Source organism: Gossypium arboreum, chromosome 11 (genome assembly GCF_025698485.1).
Source record: "Gossypium arboreum isolate Shixiya-1 chromosome 11, ASM2569848v2, whole genome shotgun sequence".
Taxonomy (NCBI): domain Eukaryota; kingdom Viridiplantae; phylum Streptophyta; class Magnoliopsida; order Malvales; family Malvaceae; genus Gossypium; species Gossypium arboreum.
The window spans coordinates 119,961,093-119,987,768 of NC_069080.1; the positions used below are offsets into that span (position 1 = coordinate 119,961,093).

General features: G+C 31.4%; 1 protein-coding gene, 1 long non-coding RNA gene and 1 pseudogene across 2 annotated transcripts; 2 read left to right on the forward strand and 1 right to left on the reverse strand.

Annotated features, from left to right (window-relative positions):
* Window positions 1-984: 984 nt before the first annotated feature.
* On the reverse strand, window positions 985-1,907 carry LOC128284390 (uncharacterized). The gene is made up of 2 exons (XR_008274822.1): window positions 1,686-1,907; window positions 985-1,589 (listed from the first exon to the last, which is right to left on the reverse strand). It is a non-coding gene; the product is annotated as an uncharacterized LOC128284390 (long non-coding RNA).
* Window positions 1,908-2,320: 413 nt separating this feature from the next.
* On the forward strand, window positions 2,321-5,589 carry LOC108471712 (sugar transporter ERD6-like 5; annotated as a pseudogene).
* Window positions 5,590-12,530: 6,941 nt separating this feature from the next.
* On the forward strand, window positions 12,531-16,368 carry LOC108471711 (sugar transporter ERD6-like 15). The gene is made up of 18 exons (XM_017773290.2): window positions 12,531-12,955; window positions 13,053-13,115; window positions 13,191-13,280; window positions 13,357-13,416; window positions 13,661-13,726; window positions 13,828-13,893; window positions 13,976-14,051; window positions 14,136-14,200; window positions 14,443-14,535; window positions 14,623-14,703; window positions 14,789-14,873; window positions 14,968-15,011; window positions 15,097-15,159; window positions 15,241-15,300; window positions 15,571-15,624; window positions 15,705-15,761; window positions 15,844-15,958; window positions 16,052-16,368. The coding sequence occupies exons 1-18, from the start codon at window positions 12,764-12,766 to the stop codon at window positions 16,174-16,176; spliced, it is 1,455 nt and encodes a 484-aa protein (XP_017628779.2). The 5' UTR covers window positions 12,531-12,763; the 3' UTR covers window positions 16,177-16,368.
* Window positions 16,369-26,676: the final 10,308 nt, after the last annotated feature.

Sequence of the window (26,676 nt, forward strand, 5' to 3'; positions counted from 1 at the left end):
ATTGAGAATTTGTGCATATGAAATTATCCGTTAGCTTTATGAATGCTATGCTTTTGTCGTGCTGGAATTTCTTGCTCAAACTTACTAAGCATAAATTGCTTACTCCGTTTTCTCTGTTTCTTTGTTTATAGATTTTGGCTCGTCAGCTATCGGACTCGGGATTTTTGGAAGTCGAAGTCTCCCACACTATCAAAGCCCCCATTTTGGTACAATTTTGGTTGAACTTTGAAATGGCATGTATAGGACTACCCTTTTGTTGTAGGTCATGTACCTTTCGGTTTTGTGTAAACTTGGATAGCCATGCGAAAATGGCTTATATACGTTTTTAGCATAGTACTATAACCGTTTGTATGTTGATCATTATGAGGTATGGAATTGTTTTGAACGATTAGCCATTGGAATAGTTAATCATGATCACACTTTGTGCTATGTATGCAAAAAAAAGGGCCAATTGAATATGGAAATCATGAAATAGGTAAAGCCTACCTTAAAGGCAGATGCTGACAACAGCAGTGATGTGGATATGAAAAATCACTAAAAATAGTAGGAATGGTATTAAATAGTGAATAAATTATGTAAATGAACCTTGATGAATCTAATTTCATATGGAAGAAACGAAACGGTCATATGAGTTATATGTTAAGAGATATTAAAGTTCTCGTGAAACAGGGCCAGAACGGTTTCTGGATCCCCTGTTCCGACTTTGGAAATTCATTGTAAATTTACCAGAGATAATTAGGAGTCATGCCATACATGTATAGATTCCTCTCTGAGTATAGTTTCTATAGAAACAAACGGCATCAGTATTAAAGCCCTGTACGAGGAGATATTTAATTCGTAACGCACGAAGGTCAGTGTAGTCGAACCCTGGAATAGGGGAGACTTTAACTAATAAACTGTACTAATTGGCTTGACCAAAAATTCTAGAAAAAAATCTGTAGATGGACATATGAGTCTAGTTTCAGGGAAAAATTACGAAACTAATTTTCGAGCTTTGAAACTCAAGATATGATTTTTAAGGCGACAGTGATGCAGTAACCAGCTTGTCTGGAAATTTCTAAATGGACTGTGAAAATAGTTAAGTCTATGTGCACCTTGTGTTCAATTCCGATAACGGACTCGGGTACGGGGTATTACATATCTGGTATTAGGATACCCCGATTATAAAAAAGATGTATGTCTTAGCATGTTATTCTCTTTAAATTTCAATCAAATCTTTATCGAGCCAATCAAAGTTTCTTCTTAACGAACCCATTTCGATCTTGCCTCCAAAAATCGTCTTCAAAATCTTTCCAAAAGTTCGGCACATATGCCTTTCCAATTGATTGCGTGAACTAACCTAATCACTACCGGCCCATCCACTGGGAATCCGAGTTTTAACTGCACGTCCTCCACCGCATGGAAGATGGTATGTATGCACCTTAGTCTTCACCTTTCCACCAATGCGCTTATGAGTGTCGGGTCCAACTTACATCCCCACCTAGAAGGACTATGTGTGAAAAATTGACGTCTCTCAAGTAGGGTTCAATCAAGGGTTATGGAGGAGCAAGTAGATTACGAATATAAATCTACAAAATTTGATCTTCCACCTATTTTGGTAAAAAATATACAAATTATTAAATTCAAAGATAACAAGAAAATAAAAAAATTAAACAACAATAAAATACAATAAAAAATATTCTTACCGTTTGCAATTGATTGATGGAAATGTCATCAAAATGGATTAGAGATCTTGCCATTCCTAATTTGGAAAAACACCGAATAATTTCTAATAGAAAAAATAATTTACAAAAATGTTAAAATAATTTTAATAAAAAAATTTAGAGAGAAATAAAATTTGAGTGAGAATTTGAGAGGAAATTAAGAAAAATTTGGGAGAGATTTGAGATGTAAAAGAGAGTTGAGATTGAATTGAAAAAAATGAAATTGGAGGATTTATATAGGGAAAAAAATTAGACCATTAGGGGATGGGATCTAATTAAATAATCGTTGGAAAAACTAGCCGTTAAAAATTACTGTTGGGGAAAACGTTTACATTTTGAAAAAAATTCCTAAATGGAAGCAATTTTGAAAAAGTTCCTAAATGGAAGCATTTTTGTAAAATTAACCTATTACAATAATTTTTCAAAAAAAAAAATCTATTCCGATAAAAGTTTTTATGGTATTTTTAAGTAAAGTAGTCCTGGTTGTGGGCTACCCCACTGCGATATTTTTTTAATGACCCACTGAAACTTTGGAACCCTCGAAAGTGACGGCTGAAAACTTTTGCGACAGTATCTCTTTGTTTTAATACTACTTGTGACAAAAAAAAAATTCTATTCCAATAATTGAGTGTACTTTTTCAATAATACTTTCCCTTTTGACTTTCAGAAAAGTGGGCAGTTTCTCTCTGTTTCCACGGTGACCAAGAAAGCAAAACATGGAGAAAAATGAAATGTTGGAAGGGCTTGTGACGAGAAGACCGATTACTGATGAGGCAGAGACCAGTATTATAGATGGAGATAGCGTTATTAGCTATAATAATCATGCTTCTACTTCTGTCACAATTACTGTTATTTTTAGCACCATAGTAGCAATATCTGGTTCATATGCTTTTGGAAATGCTGTAAGAATAGTAAAATGGTTCAACTTCTGTCACAATTACTGTTATCTTTAGTACCATAGTAGCAATATCTGGTTCATATTGCCTGTAAATGATGAAAGAAAATCTTAACTTATATCAATTGGTAAAGGATGAAGATACTTATCATCAGTATCTCAGCCTCACAAGCTTGAAACTTGATATGTTATATTGGGTTGGGGCTATATGTTATGTTAAGGAATGAATGTGTTAATGGCGTATTTGATTGGTTTGAGATCCATTTTCAGGTGGGGTATTCATCACCGGCTAAAAGCGGCATTATGAAAGACCTTGGCCTTTCTCTGTCGGAGGTAAAATAAATGCAGAATAGCTTTTGAACTATGGTTTAGGGTTTCACTTTCTCAATATCATCTTTGGGAAAGTGATCTGATCATTCAATATTGAGATGAAAATATTGAATCACAGAATCAAAATAGAATAAACACATGTTTACCTTTATCTTTTTTTTTCTTCATAATATTTATGGTCAGTGATTAACTTCACTCACTGATGCAGTATGCAGTTTTTGGTTCCATATTAACAGTAGGAGGGATGCTTGGAGCAGCATGTAGTGGAAAGATTGCAGATCTCGTAGGCCGAAGAGGCGTAAGTCTTCTACTAACCGTAACATATGTTAAAGATGCTTGGTATCCAGTTTCCTGCTTGATGCAAGTAATTTAACAACTTAGATACATTATATATCTAAACAGGCAATGGGAATTTCAGAAATTTTCTGCATCACAGGGTGGTTTGCTATAGTATTCTCAAAGGTTTGTCGTTCAGAAAATCTCAAACAGTCCAAGGCAGTGATGAACGGATTAATAAAAAGAAATGGAACCCAATGTTGACAGGATGCTCTGTGGCTTGACCTGGGAAGACTTCTAGTTGGATGTGGATCTGGGGTTCTTTGTTATGTGGTAACTTCCATAACTTGCTACACGATTCACTGGTATGGTGAAAGCGGTCTTCTCAATCTTCTCTTATACAGATTCCTCTATATCTTGCTGAAATTGCTGCTAAGAATGTCAGGGGAGCATTTTCATCGCTTACCATCGTATGAATTGATCTTTCATTGCATATTTTGATTCCTGAGAGCAGATTTCCTTTAGCTGATATATGTTAGTTTTTTACAGTTAATGCTATGCTGTGGCAAGGCAGTCATGTTTATTATGGGTTCTCTGATCAATTGGCGCACCTCGGCCCTTATAGGTAACTTCTTTTGATATAGTTTAAACTTTTAGTTGATGACATTCTTCGTGAGCCGGAGATTCGAATTTTGAGCTACTTAGAAAGCTGATATTAATTTTGTTTTCAGGAGTCATACCATGTGTGCTACAATTAATAGGATTGTTCTTTATTCCTGAGTCTCCAAGATAGCTGGTTAGTGGGGTTTAATGCATGTATAGGCTATAGTATTCGAAACAATATGGCATGAAAATTCATTAATGTGTCCAATTGATACTCCTAACCAACTGCAGGCCAAGACTAATGAAACGAAAGAGTTTGAAGCTGCACTTAGGCGCCTTAGGGGTGAACATGCTGATATTTCTCAAGAAGCTACTGATATTAGAGTAAATCTCATCTTTCCTGAACCAATACAAAATATCAGTTTACAAAGCCAAAAAGTTTTAACTTCCTAAAGAACTTGGTTTTTCCATCTCTTAACCTATGTTTTATAGGAACGAGACTTGTTCTTTTTGTTATGTAACAGTTGTACACAGAATACATAGAGCAGATTCCAGATGAAGGGCTTCTGAATCTCTTCCAGAAGAGATATGCCTATCCATTGATTGTGAGAGATAATGAGATACATAGATTTGTTTTTATTGTCAAAAGCTGCATTATGATGCTTATTTGATGTGTATGCAAAAATTATTCCAGGTTGGTGCTGGCCTTATGATGTTCCAGCAATTTGGAGGCCTAAATGGTTTTTCATACTACGCAAGTTTTATTTTCGAATCAGCAGGTAAATTTCGGAACCATATTTGTTTAATTTGGTTGTTGAAACATAGATTGAAAACTCTAGACAACGGGATTCTTGGTCTTTAATAGGTTTTCCCAGCACGGTTGGATCTATTGGAGTAGCTGTTCTTCAGGTTAGAAAATGACAATTTCCATTTGATATAAGACTAAAACATTGTACTGGTGTATTCTACTGCATAGGGAGATGTTGTTTAGCAGATTTTCATGGCTATTATCGGAGTACTCTTCATTGATAAATCCGGACGACGACCACTTCTGCTGGTTAGTCTCAAACAGCTTTTTTCCAATCATATCTCTAAGTTCATCAGCATTTAAACATTCAATTAGCACCGATCTCTTCAGATGTCTGCAGGTGGATCATGCTTGGGTTGTGCCATTACAGGATTATCATTCTTCTTGCAGGTTTCAGCTTAACTAGACTCTCTTACATGATTTTGCTTTTTGTAGCCTTTTTTTTTTTTTTTTTACATCAATTATATTTCTTCGCCATGAAATGAGCAGGATTTTCATGCTAGAAAGGATCTAACTGCCACTTTGGTGATTATTGGAGTATTGGTAAAGCTACTATACTTATATGCAATCGTCAAGTCACAGTTCACATTTGTTCACTACGGAATATTTAATTGTTGTTTATCTTAACCAGGTTTTTCTTCTTAGTTTTGAACTTGGCATGGGGGGAATTCCCTGGATTATAGTGTCTGAGGTAAATTTCCCAAAATCCTTTTGATGGCTAAAGATGATCATAAATGAGGATTAAATTAAGTGATGGGGGTTTATATGTATATATACAATATTATTTCAGATATTTCCTTTAAATATAAGGGGTTCAGGAGGAAGCATGGTGTATTTGATAAACTGGACTAGTTCTTGGGTTGTTTCATACACTTTCACTTTTCTTTTTGAATGGAACTCAGCTGGTAATTTTTTTTACTTATTTCCCAGCTTCTTTTGTTGCTATTTTGTTGAGATTTTGATTTGGGTTTGAATATATTTTGACTTCAGGAACTTTCTTTATTTTTGCCTTCATGGGTGCTGTCGGAACTGTGTTATATAAAATAGTATCACATTAATAGAGAATAAATTATCTTTTTTAAGTATTAATAAAATAGTATCACATTAATAAATTTTAAAGATAATAAATTATTATATATTTATTTATATTTAATATTTTCTCCAATTTAATTTAACTTTAATTAAAATATTTAAAATAATTAATTTTTAAAGTATAAACAAACACCTTTTCTTCTCTTATAAATTTTAATCATTTTTAAACTATCGATATGAATTGTAATAATTTTTAAATTAATATATTCATATTAATATTTAACATGGAATTAACATCAATAGAGAATGTTAAACCAACTAATTAGAATTTAACATAAGTAATTTTTTTCCAAATCATCAATTTCACATAAATAATATATCATTGAGTGAAAAATTAAATAAAATAAAAATAAATTAAATTTAAAATAAAAATAGTTAAACCTAAAAAGCATTTAGATGATAAAAAAGTAAATACTAAATTTACATAAGTAAAAATGTTATATTTTTCATCAAAATAAATATTAAAATCTTCACCAAAAATTTTTCATTTGAAGGAAACGTTATTCATTTGAAGTCAAGTTTCTTTTGCATGAAACACTAATCGAAGAAATTTGATCTTAATTTTTTTCTCAACTTTTTTTATTTATTTTAAAATTTCAACTTTTAGAATATTTTAAAAGTAAAACTTGTAGAATCTCATTGTGGTAGAAACCTGATTATTGAACCTCCCATTCAAGCTTAATAAGCAAGAGATATAAATTTTGAGAAATATTGATTAGCATAAATTTTGAAAAAGAATTAAAAAGTTTTAAGGTTTTTAAGAAGGGTAATTATTCTGTTCACGGCAATTGATCTAAACATACAATATTTGTAATATCTAAAAATCTTAGTGACATCAAACTTTATCAAAATCAAAGTGAATAAAATCAAATAAACTTTATTTCTACAGAAAATAACCTTAAAATATTTATAAACTGAAATAATCGAAAATGTATCTATAACAAAAAATAATTTAAAATTACAGACTCCACTAAAATCTAATTAATATCCTGAAACAATGTTACACCCATGAGTAGTGTTCCCATAAAAACCTTGGGTGGTAGTCCTTTAGTAAGCGAATTCGCAATTATGGAGTTTGTTTTAATATATTTTATAAACACCTGATCACTTTAAACTCTTATTTTAACACCTAGGAATTTAAAGCCCATGTACATTGACTTTGATGCCCTCTTGTTGTTATTGGAATAAAGGACTGAAATAACTGAAAATGTGTCTATAACAGAAAATATTTAAAACAACAAACTCCTACTAAATTCGAATTAATATCTTGAAACGATGTTATATCCATATGAGCAGTGTTCCCATAAAAACCTTGGGTGGTAGTCCTTTAGTAAGTGAATTCGCAATTATGGAGTTTGTCTCAGTATACTTTATAGACACCTGACCACTTTGAACTCTTATTTTAACAATTAGGAATTTGGAGTCTATGTGCATTGACTTTGATATCTTCCTATTATTATTGGAATAAAAGACTGCCATTTATTGTCACGATTTGCAGCCTAGTAACAAAATTTTGTATCCATATTCCATTAAAACTGGACTTTGTAAACCTAACAATCTCTAACTTATCAGACCTTCAATATGTGAGCATGTAATGCTTTGTTTTTTTTTGAAGATAATGTATAAATCGTTTGGTTGTTTTTCAATGATCCACACTCGAATTGTTTAAATATCTATACAACATCCCAACAATATACGCAATATCTGAATGCATTCAAACTTGAACATACATTAAACTTCCTACTATTGAAAATGTAAAGAATCTTATGCATTTTCATAATATCAAAATCATTATTGAGGCATTGATTGAGATTACACTTACTTTATTGAACTTGTGATATACAAAATCATTAATCAAAACCATCTGGAAACCGAATAAGATAATTACTTGGTGAATATTGTAATACCATTAACGAGAATCCTGCTTAAGCCCATAAATGAATTTATTAAATTTGCAATTCATTGACTTTGCATCACTAGATACAAAAGTTTTTTTTTTTTAATTTGCACCAAATAAATCGTCTCAACAATGTTACCATTGGAACAATCATTGACCTAGCATTCATTTAATGCAACTCAAGGTTAAAATATTCCACTAAAGTCATATTATAATTCTTTATTTAGTGGACCTTCTTAATAACATTTGTTCTTGAAGTTAAAAAGTTTTTTATCTGACTGGGAGGTTTAACGACTTTGTCTTGATCTAGATTTGCTACTTAAATAATATCAAGTATAATGGTTTGTTCCTATCACACCCCAAGTTTGGCAGATAGTGGCAAAATAATTTGTTTAGCAAAGTGCATTCCGCCCATATGTTTCTTTTGGTACATAGGTGTGGGCATATAGTAATTGTCGTGTAAGCAAGTGAAGATTTTATTTCAAAATGTTTTACTATTTAAAAGAAAAGATAGTGTTAAGCAATAAGGGGTAAGTATGAATATTGTCAAAGGTATAGTACGCCCTGTTTGTCTGAAGTACTGTAGCAGTTAGGTTTTAAAGTTACTTGGTTAGAAACTAATTAGATTGATTAGTCAAATATCCATTATTATAGAATTCTCGTTTATGTTTCTTTCGAAGTTTGTAGGCCATTAGGAAAGAAAAATTCTGAAATATTTGACACTTGTTAAGTCCTACTAAGTAGGATGGGTCATATTTATATAGGTGAGAAGGGTTCTGAAGGATGTTTTTCTTCTTCCTTTGAGAGTACTTTTTGATTTTTTTTCTTAAATCCAATGGTATCTTTTCCTCGTGAAGCTGGAAGTTAAAGATTCTTGCTTTAATCGGTGATTATTTCATCTCTGGGTAAGTGTATATATATATATATATATATATATATATAGAGAGAGAGAGAGAGAAGATAATGATATTTATAATAACTGATAAGTGTATGAGTATAGTAAAGAGGAGATAAGTGTTATGATGATATGTAATAAGTTCTATTGAAGAGGAATGTTGATTGATAAGTATGTAAGTGAAGTTTGAGATATGAAAAGTATGAGTCAGTTTGGAATGCAAATAAATCTAGGTAAGTAAATGATGAGAAATGTCCCTTTGTGAAGCCTCTGGTAGGGCAGTTATATTGCTAACCAGATTGGCAGATCACGATATAAAAACAAGTGTATGACTATGAGGTTGAGACCCATGACATCTTGATATGGTTTGGAAACACTCATGGTGCAGCTTCTAATAAGATAAAGAGTGGGCTGGAAAATCACGATACATGAATATATGTAAGATCATGTGGTTAAGACCCATGACAAGATATGTGAATGTTCATGGTGAGCTTTTGATGACGTGTAAATTGAATGGGCAGGTCATAATACATGAACCTATGTACAAGTCCATGAGGGAGAACATATGGCACCTCTTGTGAAAGTTCGATCGAGACAATAAATACGTGATTATGTATAATGCCCTTGTGGCATATTCTGTTCGGCCCTTGCGGCATACTCTGATAATCTATTTGGCAAAATGTACTTATCCACCCTTATAGTAAGTCTGGGTAAATGCTGATTGTTCTGTAATATGTATTGCTAAGATAAGGTTATGAGATGTTCGAGGTTATTTGATGGAATTAGATCTGTAAAGTAATTTGATAAGTTTTTAAGAAAGTTCTTGAAGAGATATATGTATTTGTATGCTAAGAAGAGTATCTGTCATGATAATCTGTTAGAGTTGAATATGGGTGTATTCATAGTTGAGAGACATAAGAAATTGTATGAATTTGGTTGTGTTGTATAGTATTGAAACACAAGTATTTGATATACGTCATATTTGAACAGTATCATACCTTCTTTTGGAATCTTATGGAAACCGAGTTATTGTATTTTCTGAGTTATTTGGGGGTATGTGATAAGGTTGTATGGAATTCATCTGGATGATCTATATAGTACATTATCAGTGAGAGCTTGTATGATATCGAACTAGAATATGATTTGATTAGTAAATTGATGTTATGCAATTCTGAGTGAGTATCCACCAAACATGTATGTATCCACCAGTGATTAGAATCTGTGAACAAGTGTTCTAGAATGAATGTATGTGTGAGATTTGGTCTGTATAAAGTGAGCTCTGAAGGTATATTCTTTTGAATGGTACATTGGTAAGTTGAGAGTATGAAAGTTGGCATGTAAGTGTATGCCGAGACTGTAACAGTATCCGCCAGGAATGAAAGTAATTGGTTCAGAAGGGTAGTTGGAGCATAGATGTTCTTCAAATAAGATAAAGTATCCGCTAAGGTATTTTTGTGATAAAGCTCACTAAGTTCTCTTGAACTTACAAAATTTGTTCTTGTTTTAGGTATTATAGTAAAAGAATGTGCCAAAAGGGACAACACCAGGAACACCCCAGGGTAGCGATGAAGTGGGTTGTTATGCATACAATGGAAAAGTGACATATTGTAGGCTTTCACCCTAAGAGTCCGTCTTTAATAAATGTTGTATTGTAAAATTTTAGAAAATGTCTGATGTAGTATTTTATACTTTCCTTTGTTTTTGGATATTAAGGCTTTCAGTTAAAATAATAAGTAAATTATTTTCATTAAAGAGTATTTGTCAACTGTTTCAATATTTTGTTAAGTATTGTGTAGTAACACTCAAGATTTAGACCCAGTGAATCGGGTCGGGTTAAGGGTGTTACAGTTCCTGATCATTTACAATAACAATTAAATGAGTATGCTAAGAAATATCATATATTCTTCTTTAAAGACAATGTCCTTAATTCTCTTTCACCCTACCAACTCAATATCCTCAAAGAATAAGCATTATACATCTTAAAAATAACCTTTAGTTGTGGGATTATAAAATTTGTGACCTTTAGATCTTTTAGACTATTCAAAAAAATCAAAGAGATCTAGAATATTGTCGGATACAAGTTATCAATTCTTCTTTTAGAGACCTGACTTGATCTCTTGTGCCAAAACGAACCAAATTCTCAATGGTTAATTTTCGTTTCTTACCTATTACAGAATACAATGATTCATTAAATGAAGTAATAATTTTAAGTAAAAATAGATTACCATAACCGGATAAAGAACTGGAATCAACTAAATTTGAAATACGAAAAAGACTAAATTTTCCAATTCCAAATGAATAAGAAAAAGAATTTTTCCAATACTAAAATGGAAGTCAAATTCTGCCTAAAAGAGAGTACAACAAAAGTCTCATTCAAATCCAAATAAAATTTAGTTCTTAATAATAATCTAAAAATAGTTGTCGCTTCAACTTCTACCGAATTATTTTTGCCTATATAGATGTATCTTTCACCATCATTAAGCTTTCAATAGTTCTGACAACTTTTCATAAACACACCGATGTAAGTTATTGCACCAAAATCTATCTACCAAGTGTGTCTAGGTATTGAAATCGAATTAACCTCAAAACAAACAGAATTAAAAAGTGCACTTGTTGTATCACAAAAGAAACAAGCATTCTTTGTAAATTCCTTTTGTTGTTTCTTCTGTATTTTTCTTTATATACCTCATTGAAGTTAGATTTGTTAAGAACATACCAATTTTAACCTTTTCATTCTTGACAAACTTCTTTTCAATATTGACCATAAATTCCTTAAACGTGGTAATTTTATCAGAAATAATGCCCCTGAATATTCCAATACATGTATTGATGTTGGCAGGTATAACAGTAGCTGATTCAATAAAAAAAATTCACATGAGACTTCAAATTTACACCAAAATAATTTGAATAAAAGTAAATACTATCTCAAGATATCGATCACTCCATTAATATTTTATCTTTGGACAAAATGTTAACTTACAAGCGATATCTTGTTATAGTAATCAAATACTGACAATAAGAATATGTTGAGCAATAAATCTTTTTTTAGACCGATCAATTTTATTGGCGAGTTATTGTTTCGATTAAGTTATTTTAAAAATATATAAATATACCAATATTCAAATTTAAAATTTTTATAATAACAAAAGGTCAAAACTAAAATTATTGATTGAACCACAATTTCAATAATAATTCAAAATAAAGTTGCATATATTTACTCATCGCTAAAAGCCTATTTCCTAAATAATATACAAATATTTTGCTAAGAAAAGAGAAGAGAAAGAAAAAAAAATAGAGTAATTGAATTGTAACGAAGGTATCAACTATGAAGAAAATGGGACGGTGCGAAGAGTTAGACTCTTCTGAAGTCAATTTAAATAAGTTTATTCAATCAATGTTTATTTTTATTTTTTAAACCCAACCAACTAATATTTGTATTTATTCAATTTTATATATCTAAAATGAAATTTCAAAATATAATATAAGAGAATAAAATCTAAACTGAAAGTATTTGTATTTCTTGTGTTTGGAAATTTGAGAACTCAACCAAACCAATGCTTATCCTAATCAAAGGAATATCTGCTACCTTTGTTGACTGATGAATTTTTTATCCCAAATAATTGTTAGGTCATGTTTTATTAAGTGCGTGTTTAGCCACCTGCATTAAATAATTTCACTCAACATTAATTGTTATTCAGAAACAATTAAATAGAATAGATTATATTTCAAGTTGGAAATTAAATAGTTTTTATTTTTTGAATTATTCAAAATTTCAAATCAATTTAAATAAATATTTTGGGTCACTATTCAAATTTTATAATTCAAGTTATTCAAATTACTAATTATAAATTTTATCTTTTAGTAGATTTTTTTTTTTATCAAATTAATATTTGGAAAGCAATCCGATAAAGGACTTGTAAATTTAAGTTTTGTTGCTAATTGAACTTTTAACTTAGTTGAGATGCGAATGCGTTTGAACATACTTTTTCTCTAAAAATTCGAGTGTGACTTAATCTATGACATGCATGGTAGAATAGATGTCCCAAACTCAAAAACTTTCTTCAGAACCCAACTGCCCAAAAATTAATTACTACGTTCACCGCCTTTTAAACCAACCTTTCAAGGTAACATTCATTATTCAATTTTTAGAATTTGCACCACTTTCTCCCTTTCCGAGACTACTAACTTCCTTTATGGAATATATATACACACTATTGATGCTGGTAGCATAATACAATTACGGGTCTTTGAAGTGAAACGAGCTATGGAGCAGCAAAGAACCGAAGCAACTGAGTCTTTGCTTGTAAGACAAGGAAACAACAACCTTGTTTACAATGAAGAAAACAGTGGTGTTGGTGTTGGGGATGGAGGGTCGGTGGCTGTTTCTGATGTTACCACCATTCTTGGTCTTAGCACCTTTGTGGCAGCTTGTATTGCCTTTGGGTCTGGCTGTGCTGTACGTGCTTTTTCATTGAAGGTTTTTTTAAAACAGATTTGAAGTTTATGGAACTTTCCCAAGAACCAACTCATTATTTTGTTTCATTTCATGGCAGCTGGGATATTCATCACCTACTCAATTTTCAATCATGGAAGACTTGGGACTTTCTGTTGCTGAGGTCAATCTTCAATCCACTAATTATGTTCAGATTTTAAGAGTTTCTAACTTTACAGTCACTTCTCTGTTTCTGCAGTTTTCATTTTTTGGTTCAATTCTGAGTATTGGATCACTTCTAGGTGCTGCAATAAGTGGGAAGATAACAGATTTGCTTGGCCGGAAATTGGTAAGCTTTTTCAAGAATTGCTGAATATTAACTTGCTAGTATCTTACAAACTTTCTAACTTCATGTCTTGAATCAGACCATGAGGATTTTGAATTTGTTCTACATCGGAGGCTGGCTTGCCATAGCATTTACAAAGGTTTCAGCTCTTCTACTTATTCTTTCATAAGCTTTTCGTTTACAACATACATGATTCATGTACCAAGTTGGAGGTAAACATGCATTTCCTTTTCCATGATGAATCACAATGCTAACTAGGATCCGGGCTTTAAGACAGGGATGGATCAATTAGAGGATTTTCAGGACTAGTTAAAGCTGTTATGATCAATTGGCCATTGCTTGCTTTCATTTCATAAGACCATGTTTTCATTTGTTTTGTGAAGACCCCTTGGTTGCTTGACCTTGGAAGAATATCACTAGGATTCACAATTGGAATTTTTTCTTACTTGGTAACTCATCTCAAGTTTCGTTTGATACATTTTTTACTCCCTTGTTGTTAAATGTTTGACTTATGATGTGTAATCGTATTTACATTCCGATCTCAAAACAGATGCCCATCTATATTTCTGAAATAACAACAAAGAATGTAAGAGGAAGATTTACAGCCATACCCGCGGTAAACTTTTTATCATAAATCAAACATTAGGCTGCGATGAACATATTGGTTCATAGCTCTTGTATTACTACTTGTTCGGCAGTTGACGGTTGGTTGGGGCATATCGTTCATGTATGTTGTCGGTTCCTTTGTCAGTTGGCGCACATTGGCTCTGATAGGTAACTAAAATTTCCTTAAGGCATAGGAAATTGGTTAGACAATCTGATAGTTTTGTAACTGTTCCAGAATGATTTTTCATACAGCTACTATTCCTGGTCTACTTCAACTGCTACCACTCTTCTTCATACCAGAATCTCCGCGATGGCTGGTGAGTCTGGTTTGATTTTTTATAAAATTTCATACCTACGGAGTAATGCCCATCTTAAATATTGAAGTGAAAGGAAAACAGAATATTTCATTACTAATCCGCACCAGACTATAAGATATTGATCGTTTTCGTATGGAAGTCTTACAGTTTTGTCCTAGAAGAGATGTCTCACAAGTACAGTTTTGAGTTTCTACATGGTTGCTTCTTTTTGTTCAAATCTCCAATTTGGTATTTCTGTGCAGGCAAAAGTTGGCCGTGACGAAGAGATTGAAGATGTTTTGTTGTGCCTCAGGGGAAATAAAGCTGATATTTTTAATGAAGCAGCTGAAATAAAAGTGACCCTCATTTTTTTATTACTTAAAATAAGTAATAAACTTTAATAATAGCACGATTTTTGGTTGTCTCAGCTTTCTCTTTTACAGGATTTTGTGGAATCTCTTAAAAGTTCCTCAAAGGAAGGAATGCTAGAAATATTTCAAAAGAAGTATGTTCGACAATTACTTGTAAGACAAGTCATTTGGATGGAATTGATCAATTTCTTTATATTTTCTGTATAATCCATTGATATATCTCTTGTTTTCCTTACAGACTGTTGCTGGAATGATAATCCTAATGAATTTGGGAGGAGTCAATGCGTTTGCGTTTTATTCTGGCGTTATCTTTGTCTCAGCTGGTAATACCATTGGTCTTAACAATCTCCATAAAAACTTGAAGAAAATGTATGAATAGTTCAACTATATAAGGTTCTATTTTGTGACAATTGAAAGGTTTATCTAGTATGGTTGGACTCACCACACTGGCTGCTACTCAGGTTTTCACTGTCATTTTCGGAAGCAAAAGTCTCCATTGATGGGGTCATGTCTCAGTAACTAAAGAATTGTAGTTCTATTTTGCAGACAATTGTTGGAATTGTGGGTATACTCCTAATTGATAAATTAGGAAGGCGACCGCTCCTACTGGTAAGCATAGGATAAACATTTTGTAATAATCTGTCCAGTAAAATGCATTGTTAACGAACAATGAGTTAATTGTGTTATCAGGTGTCTACAGCTGTATTGTGTTTCAGTAGCTTCCTCACAGGATTATCATTTTTCTTAAAGGTACTAATATAATGACCAAGAATCCGACATCTCCTCATCATCACTGAACGTGCAGACATTTGGTCATCACCCTTGCCTAAGCTTACATCAAAGTGATTATCCCTTAAGATAGTTTTATTGCCCTCACAAGTACCAATGACCTCACCCTCAGTTTGAATCCGAGTGACATGTTTATGCGTTTTGAAGCTTTTGTTTTCCAATAACTATATACTTACATGTCATTATGGTTAAAAATATACCTCTATTGCCTATTCAATGATGAATGAGCAGGAATTAAATTTGTGGGAGCAAGGTAGTCCTGTTTTGGCACTCATTGGCTTATTGGTAAGTAATTCATTTTCCCCTTCCACTTTGTTTTTCTCGCTTTTTCTTTAACCATTCTAAATATTGGATTGTGTTTTCAGATGTACACGGGATCTACCATAGTTGGCGCAGGAATAACTTCGCTGTTATTATCAGAGGTCCACAAATTGTTTTGCCTTTGTTTCGTTTTTCATTCATCTATTTCAACAACATATTGAACAATAATTGCTTCCGTCACAGTTATTTCCAATAAATATAAAAGGTTCAGCAGGAAGCATATGTAATTTTATGGGCAGTTTCACTGGTTGGATTGTTGCATATTACTTTAACTTCCTACGTGAATGGAGCTCAACAGGTGATTCATGCCTTGTTCATTTTTGTCATAATATTTCTCAAGCTTCTTTTATATATCTTACAAATGACTGCATTTCTTTTGGCATTGTTTCAGGGACATTCTTTATATTTTCAGCCTTTTTCTGTACAAATTTCATCCTATCAGCAACAATGGTGCCCGAGACTAAAGGACGAACACTGGAGGAAATACAGGCATCAATTAGTCATTCTTCAGTTTAAAATACCATCAGCAATTTGCTTTAAAATTTGATCTGTCTTGCTGTTGTAGATGCCAAACTCTTTAGCGGCATAGCTTTTTCCCAGCTACAACATGCCATCGATATTAATAAGTGACAATGGGAAATGACGAGGCTAAAACCCAATAACATTATTGTATCTGTCTTTGTCTCTATCAGTTAGGCAAGATAAAAACCATGCTGCTTATGCCTTAGCTCACTTTTATTTAATGGATATCAAAATTTAAGTATGTTATTAATATATTTTAGGTTTGTTTAAGTTTAGTCTTAATTAAAATAATCTGTTTAAAATTTATCAAGTCTAATCATATTTATAAATGATTAACTCGATTCTATTTTAAATCTACTCATATTATTTTTAAAATATATTTATATTATTTTTAATTTAATATTTAATATTTAATATATTTTATTTATTAAAATTTTATATATTCCCATCTTTAACATCTTTAATACTATTTTTTTACATAATTTATAGAATAACATAATATAAAACGTTATTAACTTAAAATAGATCAGGCTAAGCTTGAGTATTAAATGTTCAAGCTTAATCTCGATCTATATTTTCAACAGATTTATTTTTTTTTATCTAAGTTTATTTTTCGAGTTTAATATTTTTGGCTAAACCTTTATAAATTTCGAATGAGCTTCATAAATAAGTCTGCTTTGCAACCCAATGAGCTACTTGCTTTTGTGGTTCAACAATTAGAGCATCTAGCCTTCTATTTCTCTATTAAACTCATAAAATGAATTTGGACAAAAAATTAAATTAATTTAAACTGTAGATTAAATTTGAGTTTCAATATTCAAAATTTGAGACTAACCCAGCTTGGTATGTTTTTAAGTTTATAATATATTATTTTTCATTTATTTTATATGCATGGGATCAAATCTCAACATATGCAAATTATATACTTGTTTTATTAAAATGTAAAAGATAAAAGTACCCTTAAAATAATTTAGATATATAAAACATTAAAAATTAATTTATCAAAATAATTCGATATGAAATCATAAATGATAAATGCTTTTCTAAAAAGTTAATAATTGTTGGAATTTAGTGCCCTTAGTGTAGTATATTCATGTATGTATACTTGTATTTTTGAATAAATTGGTTTAATAAAATATCCGTCAGTTACATTAATATCTTTTGTATATTGTCTTCAATAGTTTTTGCATGCAAAGTAAAATGAAAGCAAATATTGGCTTATTGATTATCTAACGTTTAACTAATACTAAGCGATATTATGTTGTCAGATTGTACTATAGAAAGATAACTTACATTAGTAGATAATCTAAACATGTTCTTAGTCTAATCGGACGAGAGCAAACTGATTGAAAGACTAATATGTCGTTTATTAAGTCTAGTTGGAGAGATACATTGTAAATGTCTCCTTGTCCAAAAACTGCATAGCTTTCTTAAAAACCATTATCAAGAGAAGCATTATGAATACTAGCCAAAGTAAGGGTGTCGCAAGATGCCTGAAAATCATGTAAAACATGTAAGACAGATTCAGTAGGCAACCCACATTGTCTACAACTAGCGTCATATGCAAGTGTGGTTAAGGCAATCTTGGTCACTATAGCCAAAATAACATGGCTGGCCTACCAAGCAAACAACATGACTTTGGGAAAATTTTAAGTTTCCATATAGCCTGCCAAAATAACTGGTGAAGCCACAAACCAATAGACCGTACAAAAGCCAACTATAATCGGACTTTGCAAAAGTAGCAACCTCACGGTGAATGACCCTAAATAAGCATATCAGACAACCCAGAAGATGCAATTGGGATAGAGAAAACATTGTTCGCCTCCTCCCTTGAAAATAAGCCTCACACCAAGTCTCGGTCCCAGCCCTTCCCATCCACCCAAAGTAACTCCCTAACTAAGGCATCAAAATACAAACAACCATTAATACCCAACTTCCCACCATCCAACCCCCATTTCCCCATCGATGCCCCCAAATCCTAATAAAAGAACTATTACCTACCTATCAAAAGAAACCGGGTTCCACCTCACGAGTGGTTGCCAAAATGCTCGTCCATGCAAAAGAAGATTTCCCAACCAACTTCAGGTGGAAGACATCCCCACTGGGAGCATATTTCACACTAAGAACATGGAAACACAAAGTATCATAATGATACACCAAGCGCCGAACCTGTCCCCCAAAAAGTGAAAGATTGAATGATAATTCAACAAACCAAACCATTGATTTACTGTAGCACTTCGAGTCGATCAATAATGGAATGGCCTACTACAGCCAACTAAACGTGATGTAAGCATTTAGAATACATGGGTGAGTTTAAAAAATAACATATAATAAATAATGAAACGTATGGTTTGAAAGCTAGGTAATAATAACACATGCAATATGTATGATATTAAAACCAACTAATATAAATAGTACATTAATATCCTTTGTATATTTTCTTTAACGGTGTTTGCATGCAAAGCCAAATGAAAGCAAATATTGGCTTATTGATTATCTAACGTTTAACTAATACTAAGCAATATTACATGGTCAGATCGTAATATAGAAAAATAACTTACATTAGTAGATAATCTAAACGAGTAACTTACATTAGTAGATAATCTAAACGCCTCCTTAGTCTAATAAAAAATGAGCAAATTGATTGAAAGACTAATATGTTGTTTATCAAGTCTAATTGAAGAGATACATTGTAAATGTCTCATTATCCAAAAACTGCATAGCTTTCTCAAAAACTATCATCAAGAAAAGCATTATGAATACTAACCAAAGTAAGGGTGTCGCAAGATACTTGATAATCATGTAAAGCATGTAAGACAAATTCAGTAGGCACCCCACATCGTCCACAACTAGCATCATATGCAAGTACGGTTAAGGCAATCCAGGTCATTATAGCCAACAAAACATGGCTGACCTACCAAGCAAACAACATGACTTTGGGAGAATTTTAAGTTTCCATTTAGCTTGTCAAAAGAACCGGTGAAGCCCCAAACCAATAAAATGTACAAAATTTAACTATAATCAAACTTTGTAAAGTAGAAACCCAATGGAAAATAACCCAAAATAAGCATATTAGAGGGCCCAAAAGATGCAATTAAGATATAAAAAACATTGTCCACCTCCTGCCTTGAAAATAAGCCTCAAACCAAGTCTCGGTCCACCCATTCCCATCCACTCGAAGTAACTCCCTAACCAAGGCATCATGACACAAACAACCATTAATACCCAACTTTCTACCATCCAAACCCTCATTTCCCCATCGATGCCCCAAATCCTTTTAAAAGAACCATTACCTACCTACCAAAAAAACCTGGGTTCCAACTCACGAGTGGTTGCCAAAATGCTCGTCCATGCAAAAGAAGATTTCTCAACCAACTTCGGGTGGAAGACATCCCCATTGGGAGAATATTTCACACTAAGAACACGAAGACACAAAGGATCATAGTGATGCACCAAACGCCAAACCTGTCCACCAAAAGTGCAAGATTGAATGACAATTCAACGAACCAAACCATTGATTAACTATAGCACTTCGAATCGATCAATAATGGAATGACTATTAAAACCAATCAAATGTGATGTAAGTATTTAGAAAATAGGCGTGTTTAAGAATAACATACAATAAATAATGAAACATATGATTTGAAAGCTAACTAATAATAACACATGTAATATATATGATATTAAAACCAAAATTATTTTAACTTAAAAAACCTTGAAATAAAAATTTTAAAATTATAAGGATAAGAAATAAACTACTTAATTAAAATTTGGTGTAATTTCTTTTTGGCTAAAGTTGTGTCTATCTAGATGAAAAATAGGTTGGTTCTCAATTTTATTTATTTATTTCATGAAAATTGAGACTTGTTAGAATTTAATCTTAATTGAAAATTTAGTTCATTTATTGGTAAATATGTAAACATGAACATTTAATCTTTGTTAATTTGTTGTATATTAGTTGTTGAATTATTAATTTTACTATAAATGGTTGAATTGTTTATTTCATTATCAACGTTTTAAGGACAATATATAAAAATTACCAGATTGAAATAACTTATCAATATTTGAAAAATACAAAATTAAATTCAAATTAATTAAAAAATAATTTTTTAATTTTGTAAAATTCATAATTTGGAAAAAGAAAATAATGCTTTCTAGTATATATCACTTTCAATTTTATTTTGAAAGTGAAATTTAATTATTAAAATAAAGACACTAATAGTTTATTGAGGTATTTCAACGCATCACATCGACAGTGACAAATTTAATAAAGAAATCAACTTTGCTGACATCATACATAAAATAAATATTTTCAATTTCGGTTTGTGTAATAACAAGAAATAACGGGAAGGAGGAGGAGAAGCAGAAATAACGATGCTAAGATTGGTCATTTGCTTGAAATTGAATTGAACAATAAATAAAATTTTACTTGGAGTATTTGCTCTTAGCTTCTCTGTGGCTATCTTAACAACCATTATTTCACTAAGTTTAAATCAGAATTTTTGAATAATATTTTATTTTTATTTTATTAGTAAATTAATATTAAAAATAATTTATTAATATAAAATGATTATTATACGATGATAACAAAATAATATTAATTAACATGATAATATATTATTGTGAAAATAATTAATTTAGTCAAATCTTTTAAAATTTTATTGAAAAATGATATAAATATATTTATTAATTAATAATTTTTTTGATATAATGCCTAAGAATACCCATAGTCCATCCCTAACCCTTAAATAGGAGGACAACTCACTTCAGCGCACTCGTACTCATGTCTTTTTACACTGGCAACAATGTCCATGCCAATCAAGTTATATTAGGATATTATTATGAGATATTATCTTTTAACAATTTGATTCCTAATGTGATATTATATGATATTATTATGGGATATTATCTTTTAGCAATTTGATTCCTACGTAACTACTACTGTATAGATATATATACTCTTGAGGTCTATTAATAAAATTCAAGAGAAATTACCCTATTCTTCTCAGGGTATCAAAGTAAAATTTTTGACACGATTTTTTTTCTTTCATCATTCTAAATGGTTGGCGGCGAGTCTTCTCCTTTTCCACCACCACCAAGGGGGCGACACTTTCAGATTTTTCCATTGAGCAATGACGTCACTTCTGACGGTATTTGATAATAAATAATCAACTTCCACTCAATTGAATGGTAAGTCCAAGAATAATTGGATTATTGATATGTGATGTTCAAATCATGTTACGGGTGATCTTATGTGTTTGACAAATGTGAGAGATGTTGTAGCATGCTTTGTTGGACTCTCTGATGGTCAAACAGTAGTGGCTACCCAAGAAGGAATGGTTAAATTGGTAGACAATATTCACTTAAAACATATTCTTTATGCTTCTAAATTAAACTGCAATTTAATTTCGGTTTCCTAGTTGAACGGTGATATGAACTGTTTTGTCCAATTTTATTTTCTACTACATATGTGTTATTCAGGACTTTCATTTGAGGGAGCTGATTAGAGCAGCTGAAAGACGGGATGGACTTTACTACTTTTAGTAGGTTTCGATGGTCAAAACGGTTTCAGTTGAAGCTTCATCCTCTTTGAAACTTTGGCATAAAAGATTGGGTCATCCTTCCGAGAAAGTAGTAAAGTTACTTCCTTAAGTTAGTAACTCTAGAGATCATCTAAATAAAGCATGTGAAATTTTTCATCATGCTAAGCATACTAGAAATAGTTTTCCAATTAGTGAACAGAAAGTCACTTGTATTTTTTAGTTAGTTCATTGTGATTTATAGGGGTTTTATGACACTCCATCTTGTGGATCTCACTATTTTTTTATATTGGTTGATGATTTCTCTCGTGTTGTTTGGGTATATCTATTGGAAAATAAAAATGAGGTTTTTAAAGTTTTCATGTCATTCATTCTATGTTTGATTGCCAATTTTTTCAACAATTAAAGTGTCTTAGAAGTGATAATGAGACGAAATTTAATTGTCTCCAGAATCATTTTCTTGCACATCTTGTGTTGGTACTCTTTAACAAAATGGGAGAGTGAAGAGGAAACATCAATATATTTTAAATGTAGCTTGTGCTTTTCGTTTCCAGAGAAATATACCTATATCTTTTTGGGGGGAGTGTGCGTTGGCTTCTTCTCATCTCACGAATCGAACTCTTTTAGCTCTTCTTCACTATAAAACACTTTATGAAATGTTGTTTGGTAGCCTTCCTTTGTTTGATGATCTTCGTGTGTTTGGTTGCTTATGTTTTGCTCATAATCAACGTTTTAAATGTGATAAGTTTGCTATTCGAAGTCAAAAGTGTGTTTTTTTTGGGTACCCTTTTGGCAAAAAGGGTTGGTATTTATATGATTTGGATTTTAAGAAGTTTTTTGTGTCCCGCGATTTGAATTTTATTGAGGATATTTTTTCATATTTGGATACGAATGCTGCAACCATTGAGCCTAACAATGTTTCTCTGTCCTATGAGAGTGCAGATGTAATTTTTTATACATATTTTGGTGAATCAGAGGTGTTGGAACTTACGATAGTTCCTACGCTTATTACTCCGCAACCTTTGAGTTCACCACCTACGAGTTCTCTAACACCTGTGGTATCTTCTTCTTCTTTCAATGACACGGTGGTACAAAAGGCTTTGGGTAATGATGCGCTTGAATTGAGACGAGGGCATAGGAAGAAATTTTCCTTCAAAAGTGTGTTTTTTTTTGTACCCTTTTGGTAAAAAGGGTTGGTATTTATATGATTTGGATTCTTATACTATCATAAAGAAAAGTCCATTTCTCACTTCACCTTCTTCAGAGCTTTCCTCAGGTACTTCATTTCTTATATCACATTATCTTAATTATGACAAATTTACTATGAAACACCAAAATTTTCTTGCAATTATTACTGCAGGGGTCGAGCCACAATCTTTTAAAGAGGTTGTGAAGGATGCAAGGTGGCGTGATGCTATGCAAAAGGTAATTTGTGTTTTGTAGGATAATGACACTTGGTCTATGGAAGCACTTCATTTTCAAAGAAAACACTGGGTAGTGAGTGGGTGTACAAGATTAAATATAACTCTGGTGAAAGTATTGAAAAACTTAAAGCTCGTCTTTTTATTTTTGGTAATCATTGATAATCACCACGTAAAAGATATTAACTATAATGAAACTTTCACACTTGTGGCGAGAATGGTGACTATTTAGGCCTTTTTAGCTATTGCAGCTTCAAAAAGTTGGAAGTTACATTAGATGGATGTCCATAATACCTTCCAGCATAGTGATCTTGATAAAGAGGTTTACATGAAGCTTCCTCTAAGTTTTGCTTCTGATAAGCCTAGAATGGTTTGTCATTTGGGCAAGTTTTTGTTTGGGTTGAAACAGGCTCATCAGTGTTGGTTTGCAAAGCTTGTTACTGCACTGAAAGGTTATGGATTTTTTCAATCATATTCTAATTATTCTCTCTTTACATACACTAAGGGATCTATACGTATTAATTTGCTAGCTTATGTTGATGATTTGCTTATTTCTGAGAACAATTTCACTGCTTTGAAAACTTTTAAGTGCATATCAATTTTTGCTTCCATATGAAGAATCTTGATGTTTTGAAATATTTTTTAGGGATAGAGGTAGGTCGTAGCTCTTTGGGGTTATTTCCTTGTCAAAGGAAATATGCACTTGATATTATTTCGGAGGTGGGTCTTTTGGGAGCAAAGCCCGTAGGACCGCCAATACAGTAAACTTATAAATTAACACAAGCTACAGGGACAATTTTGTCTGATCCTGAGCTGTACAGATGGTTAATGGATCATTTGATTTATTTGGCGGTGCCCAAACTTGATTTGGCATACTCGGTTCATGTCTTATCCCAGTTTATATATGAGTCGAGGCAAGAGCATTAGGATACGACTCTGCGTGCTGTTTGGTACTTGAAAGTCTCTCTCGGCCAAAAGATTTTTTTGAGATCTGATAGTGATTAATCCTTGAAGGGGTGATGTGATTTAGATTGGGCTGCTTGTCCATTAACTCGGCGTTCGCTTACTGACTGGCTTGTCTTTATGGGACAATCTCTTATTTCTTAGAAATGAAGAAAGAATATATTGTTTCTCATTCTTCTGTTGAAACTAAGTATAGGTCTATGAAAGCCATCATTTGTGAGCTCAAGTGGCTGAAGACCTTGCTATTGAGCTTAGATGTTCATCATTCTAAAGTAATTCCTTTATTTTTGTGATAGTCAATCTGCGCTGCATATTGCACAGAATCCCGTATTTCACGAGCATACTAAACATATTGAAGTGGCTTCCATTACTTATGAGCTCAAGTGGCTGAAGGCCTTGCTATTGAGCTTAGATGTTCATCATTCTAAAGTAATTCCTTTATTTTGTGATAGTCAATTTGTGCTGTATATTGCACAGAATCCCTTATTTCACGAGTGTACTAAATATATTGAAGTGGATTGTCACTTTGTTAGGGATGCAATCTAGGATGGGTTGATTATACCTTCTTGTGTCCCGACCTCTGTTCAGTTGGTTGACATTTTTACAAAGGCGTTTGGTAAACCACAATTTAAATATTCTCTCTGCAAGTTGGGTATTTGTGATCTACATGCTCCAACTTGAGGGTAGTGTTAGGATATTATTATGAGATATTATCTTTTAGCAATTTGATTCCTAATGGGAAATTATAGGATATTATTATAGGATATTGTCTTTTAGCGATTTGATTCCTATGTAACTACAACTATAAAATTTAAGAGAGATTACCTATTCTTGTCAAGCTAAGATTTAATCGGCAATTAATAAAATTTTAAATATATAAAATTATTGAATATAATTGAATAAACTAACAAATAATATAATCTAGACTTTTTTATAATTAAACATTTTAATTAAATAAATCTAATTTTTATCTATATATTTGATTTGATTTTAAATATCTAAGATTAACATTGTCATATATATATATATATATATAACATTTTCTTTAGCATAATATATATAAATAATATTTTGATAGTATCTATAAAAATAAATATTGTATAATTAAATTAAAATAAATATTATTTTATTTATAAATACTATATAATCAGTTTAGTTCAATAAGAATCTTACTCTGGGAAATAGTTTCACTCATGTCTACTTGAAAAATTAAAATGCAGAAAATTGCTCAATTAAAAATTAGTATTATGTTAGTTAGGGTGTGTTTGATAAATTAAAAATTTGAGCGTTGAAAAATGAAGTACTTGAGTGCTGAATTTATATTAAAAATTATTTAGTAAATTAATAAATATTTGTTTGATAAAAGTAAATAATGATTTTTAAAGATTACTTATTTTTATAATTATATTACTTATTTTTAATTCTAATATTATTAATATAATATTTTATATTATTGTGGGTAGTTTTAGATGAAAGATTAATATATTAATTTAAATATTTCATTTTTTATAAAATGATAAAATTTTCAAATTTTAATAAATCAAAATCAATTTAATATACTATATATTAAGTGATAAGTAGCTACTTATCTTAGTTTCCATTTATTTAAATCTATAAAACCCTTGAATATGAATTAAAATAATGAGTTAGTTGTGAGCTGTATTATAATTTATTGAAGAAAAAAATAGATGAGAATAAAAATTAATGTTTTTGGTCAAAGGATTACTAATACGTTAATTACTAAAATGACCTAAATAATTTTATATAGGAAATTTTAATAGTTTTTCTAATACATTTATCTGATCATATATATTTTATACATAATGTGTTAAAATTGCAAATTGCAAATTGCAAATTGCAATATATATATATATATATATATATATATATATATATATATATATATATTCGAAATTTGGTTGTATTGGTAATGCCATACACGTGTGTTTGCAAGAAAAAAAAAAGAAGAAAATCAGGAGTAGTTGCAAAGAGAGATCTGAAAATCAAATAAAATAGTGGATTAATGAAGATAAATGTTATCCTTAAAATGTAGTGTGTTTAAAAAAAAGCGACTATGGGTATAAATTAATCTAGATAATTAAAGCACTCAATGGGTTAATCTAGATATTTTAGATTTGAATCAATGAACAATTGAAGAAGGGTCAAAATAAATTTGATGTAACACATCGAATCTGGTCTAAACGTAATGGCCGAATTCGGAAATGTCACAGAGAATGGTTTAGTTGCGTGAGGTCATTTCAGTTACTTAACTCATATATTTTATATTCATTTCGAAAACATTAATTAATTAGTTCATTTGCCAAAGCCTATTTTAAGTCGACAACAAGACAGAGAAAGGGCAAACGGTAAAGAGCAGAAAGGAGAAAGAAAAAAAATCTCATGTCAGAAACTTTTGGAATTTTGGAGGAGAGATAAAAATTTGAAAAAAAAAATCAAACAGATTAAAATCAAATATTATCAGTTTCCCCCAAATTCCTCCCCACTAACCCCTCAAACTCAACTATCTTAAAATTCAAATCCCACAACTCTTCTAGAAAAACCGAGAAAAA

Bases quoted from the DNA above. Each gene is read 5' to 3' on its own strand.
- LOC108471711 (XM_017773290.2), top strand. From the start codon at position 12,764: ATGGAGCAGCAAAGAACCGAAGCAACTGAGTCTTTGCTTGTAAGACAA. The intron at 13,894-13,975 runs GTAAACTTTTTA...CTTGTTCGGCAG, and splicing joins GATTTACAGCCATACCCGCG to TTGACGGTTGGTTGGGGCAT. The intron at 15,625-15,704 runs GTAAGTAATTCA...TTGTGTTTTCAG, and splicing joins TGGCACTCATTGGCTTATTG to ATGTACACGGGATCTACCAT.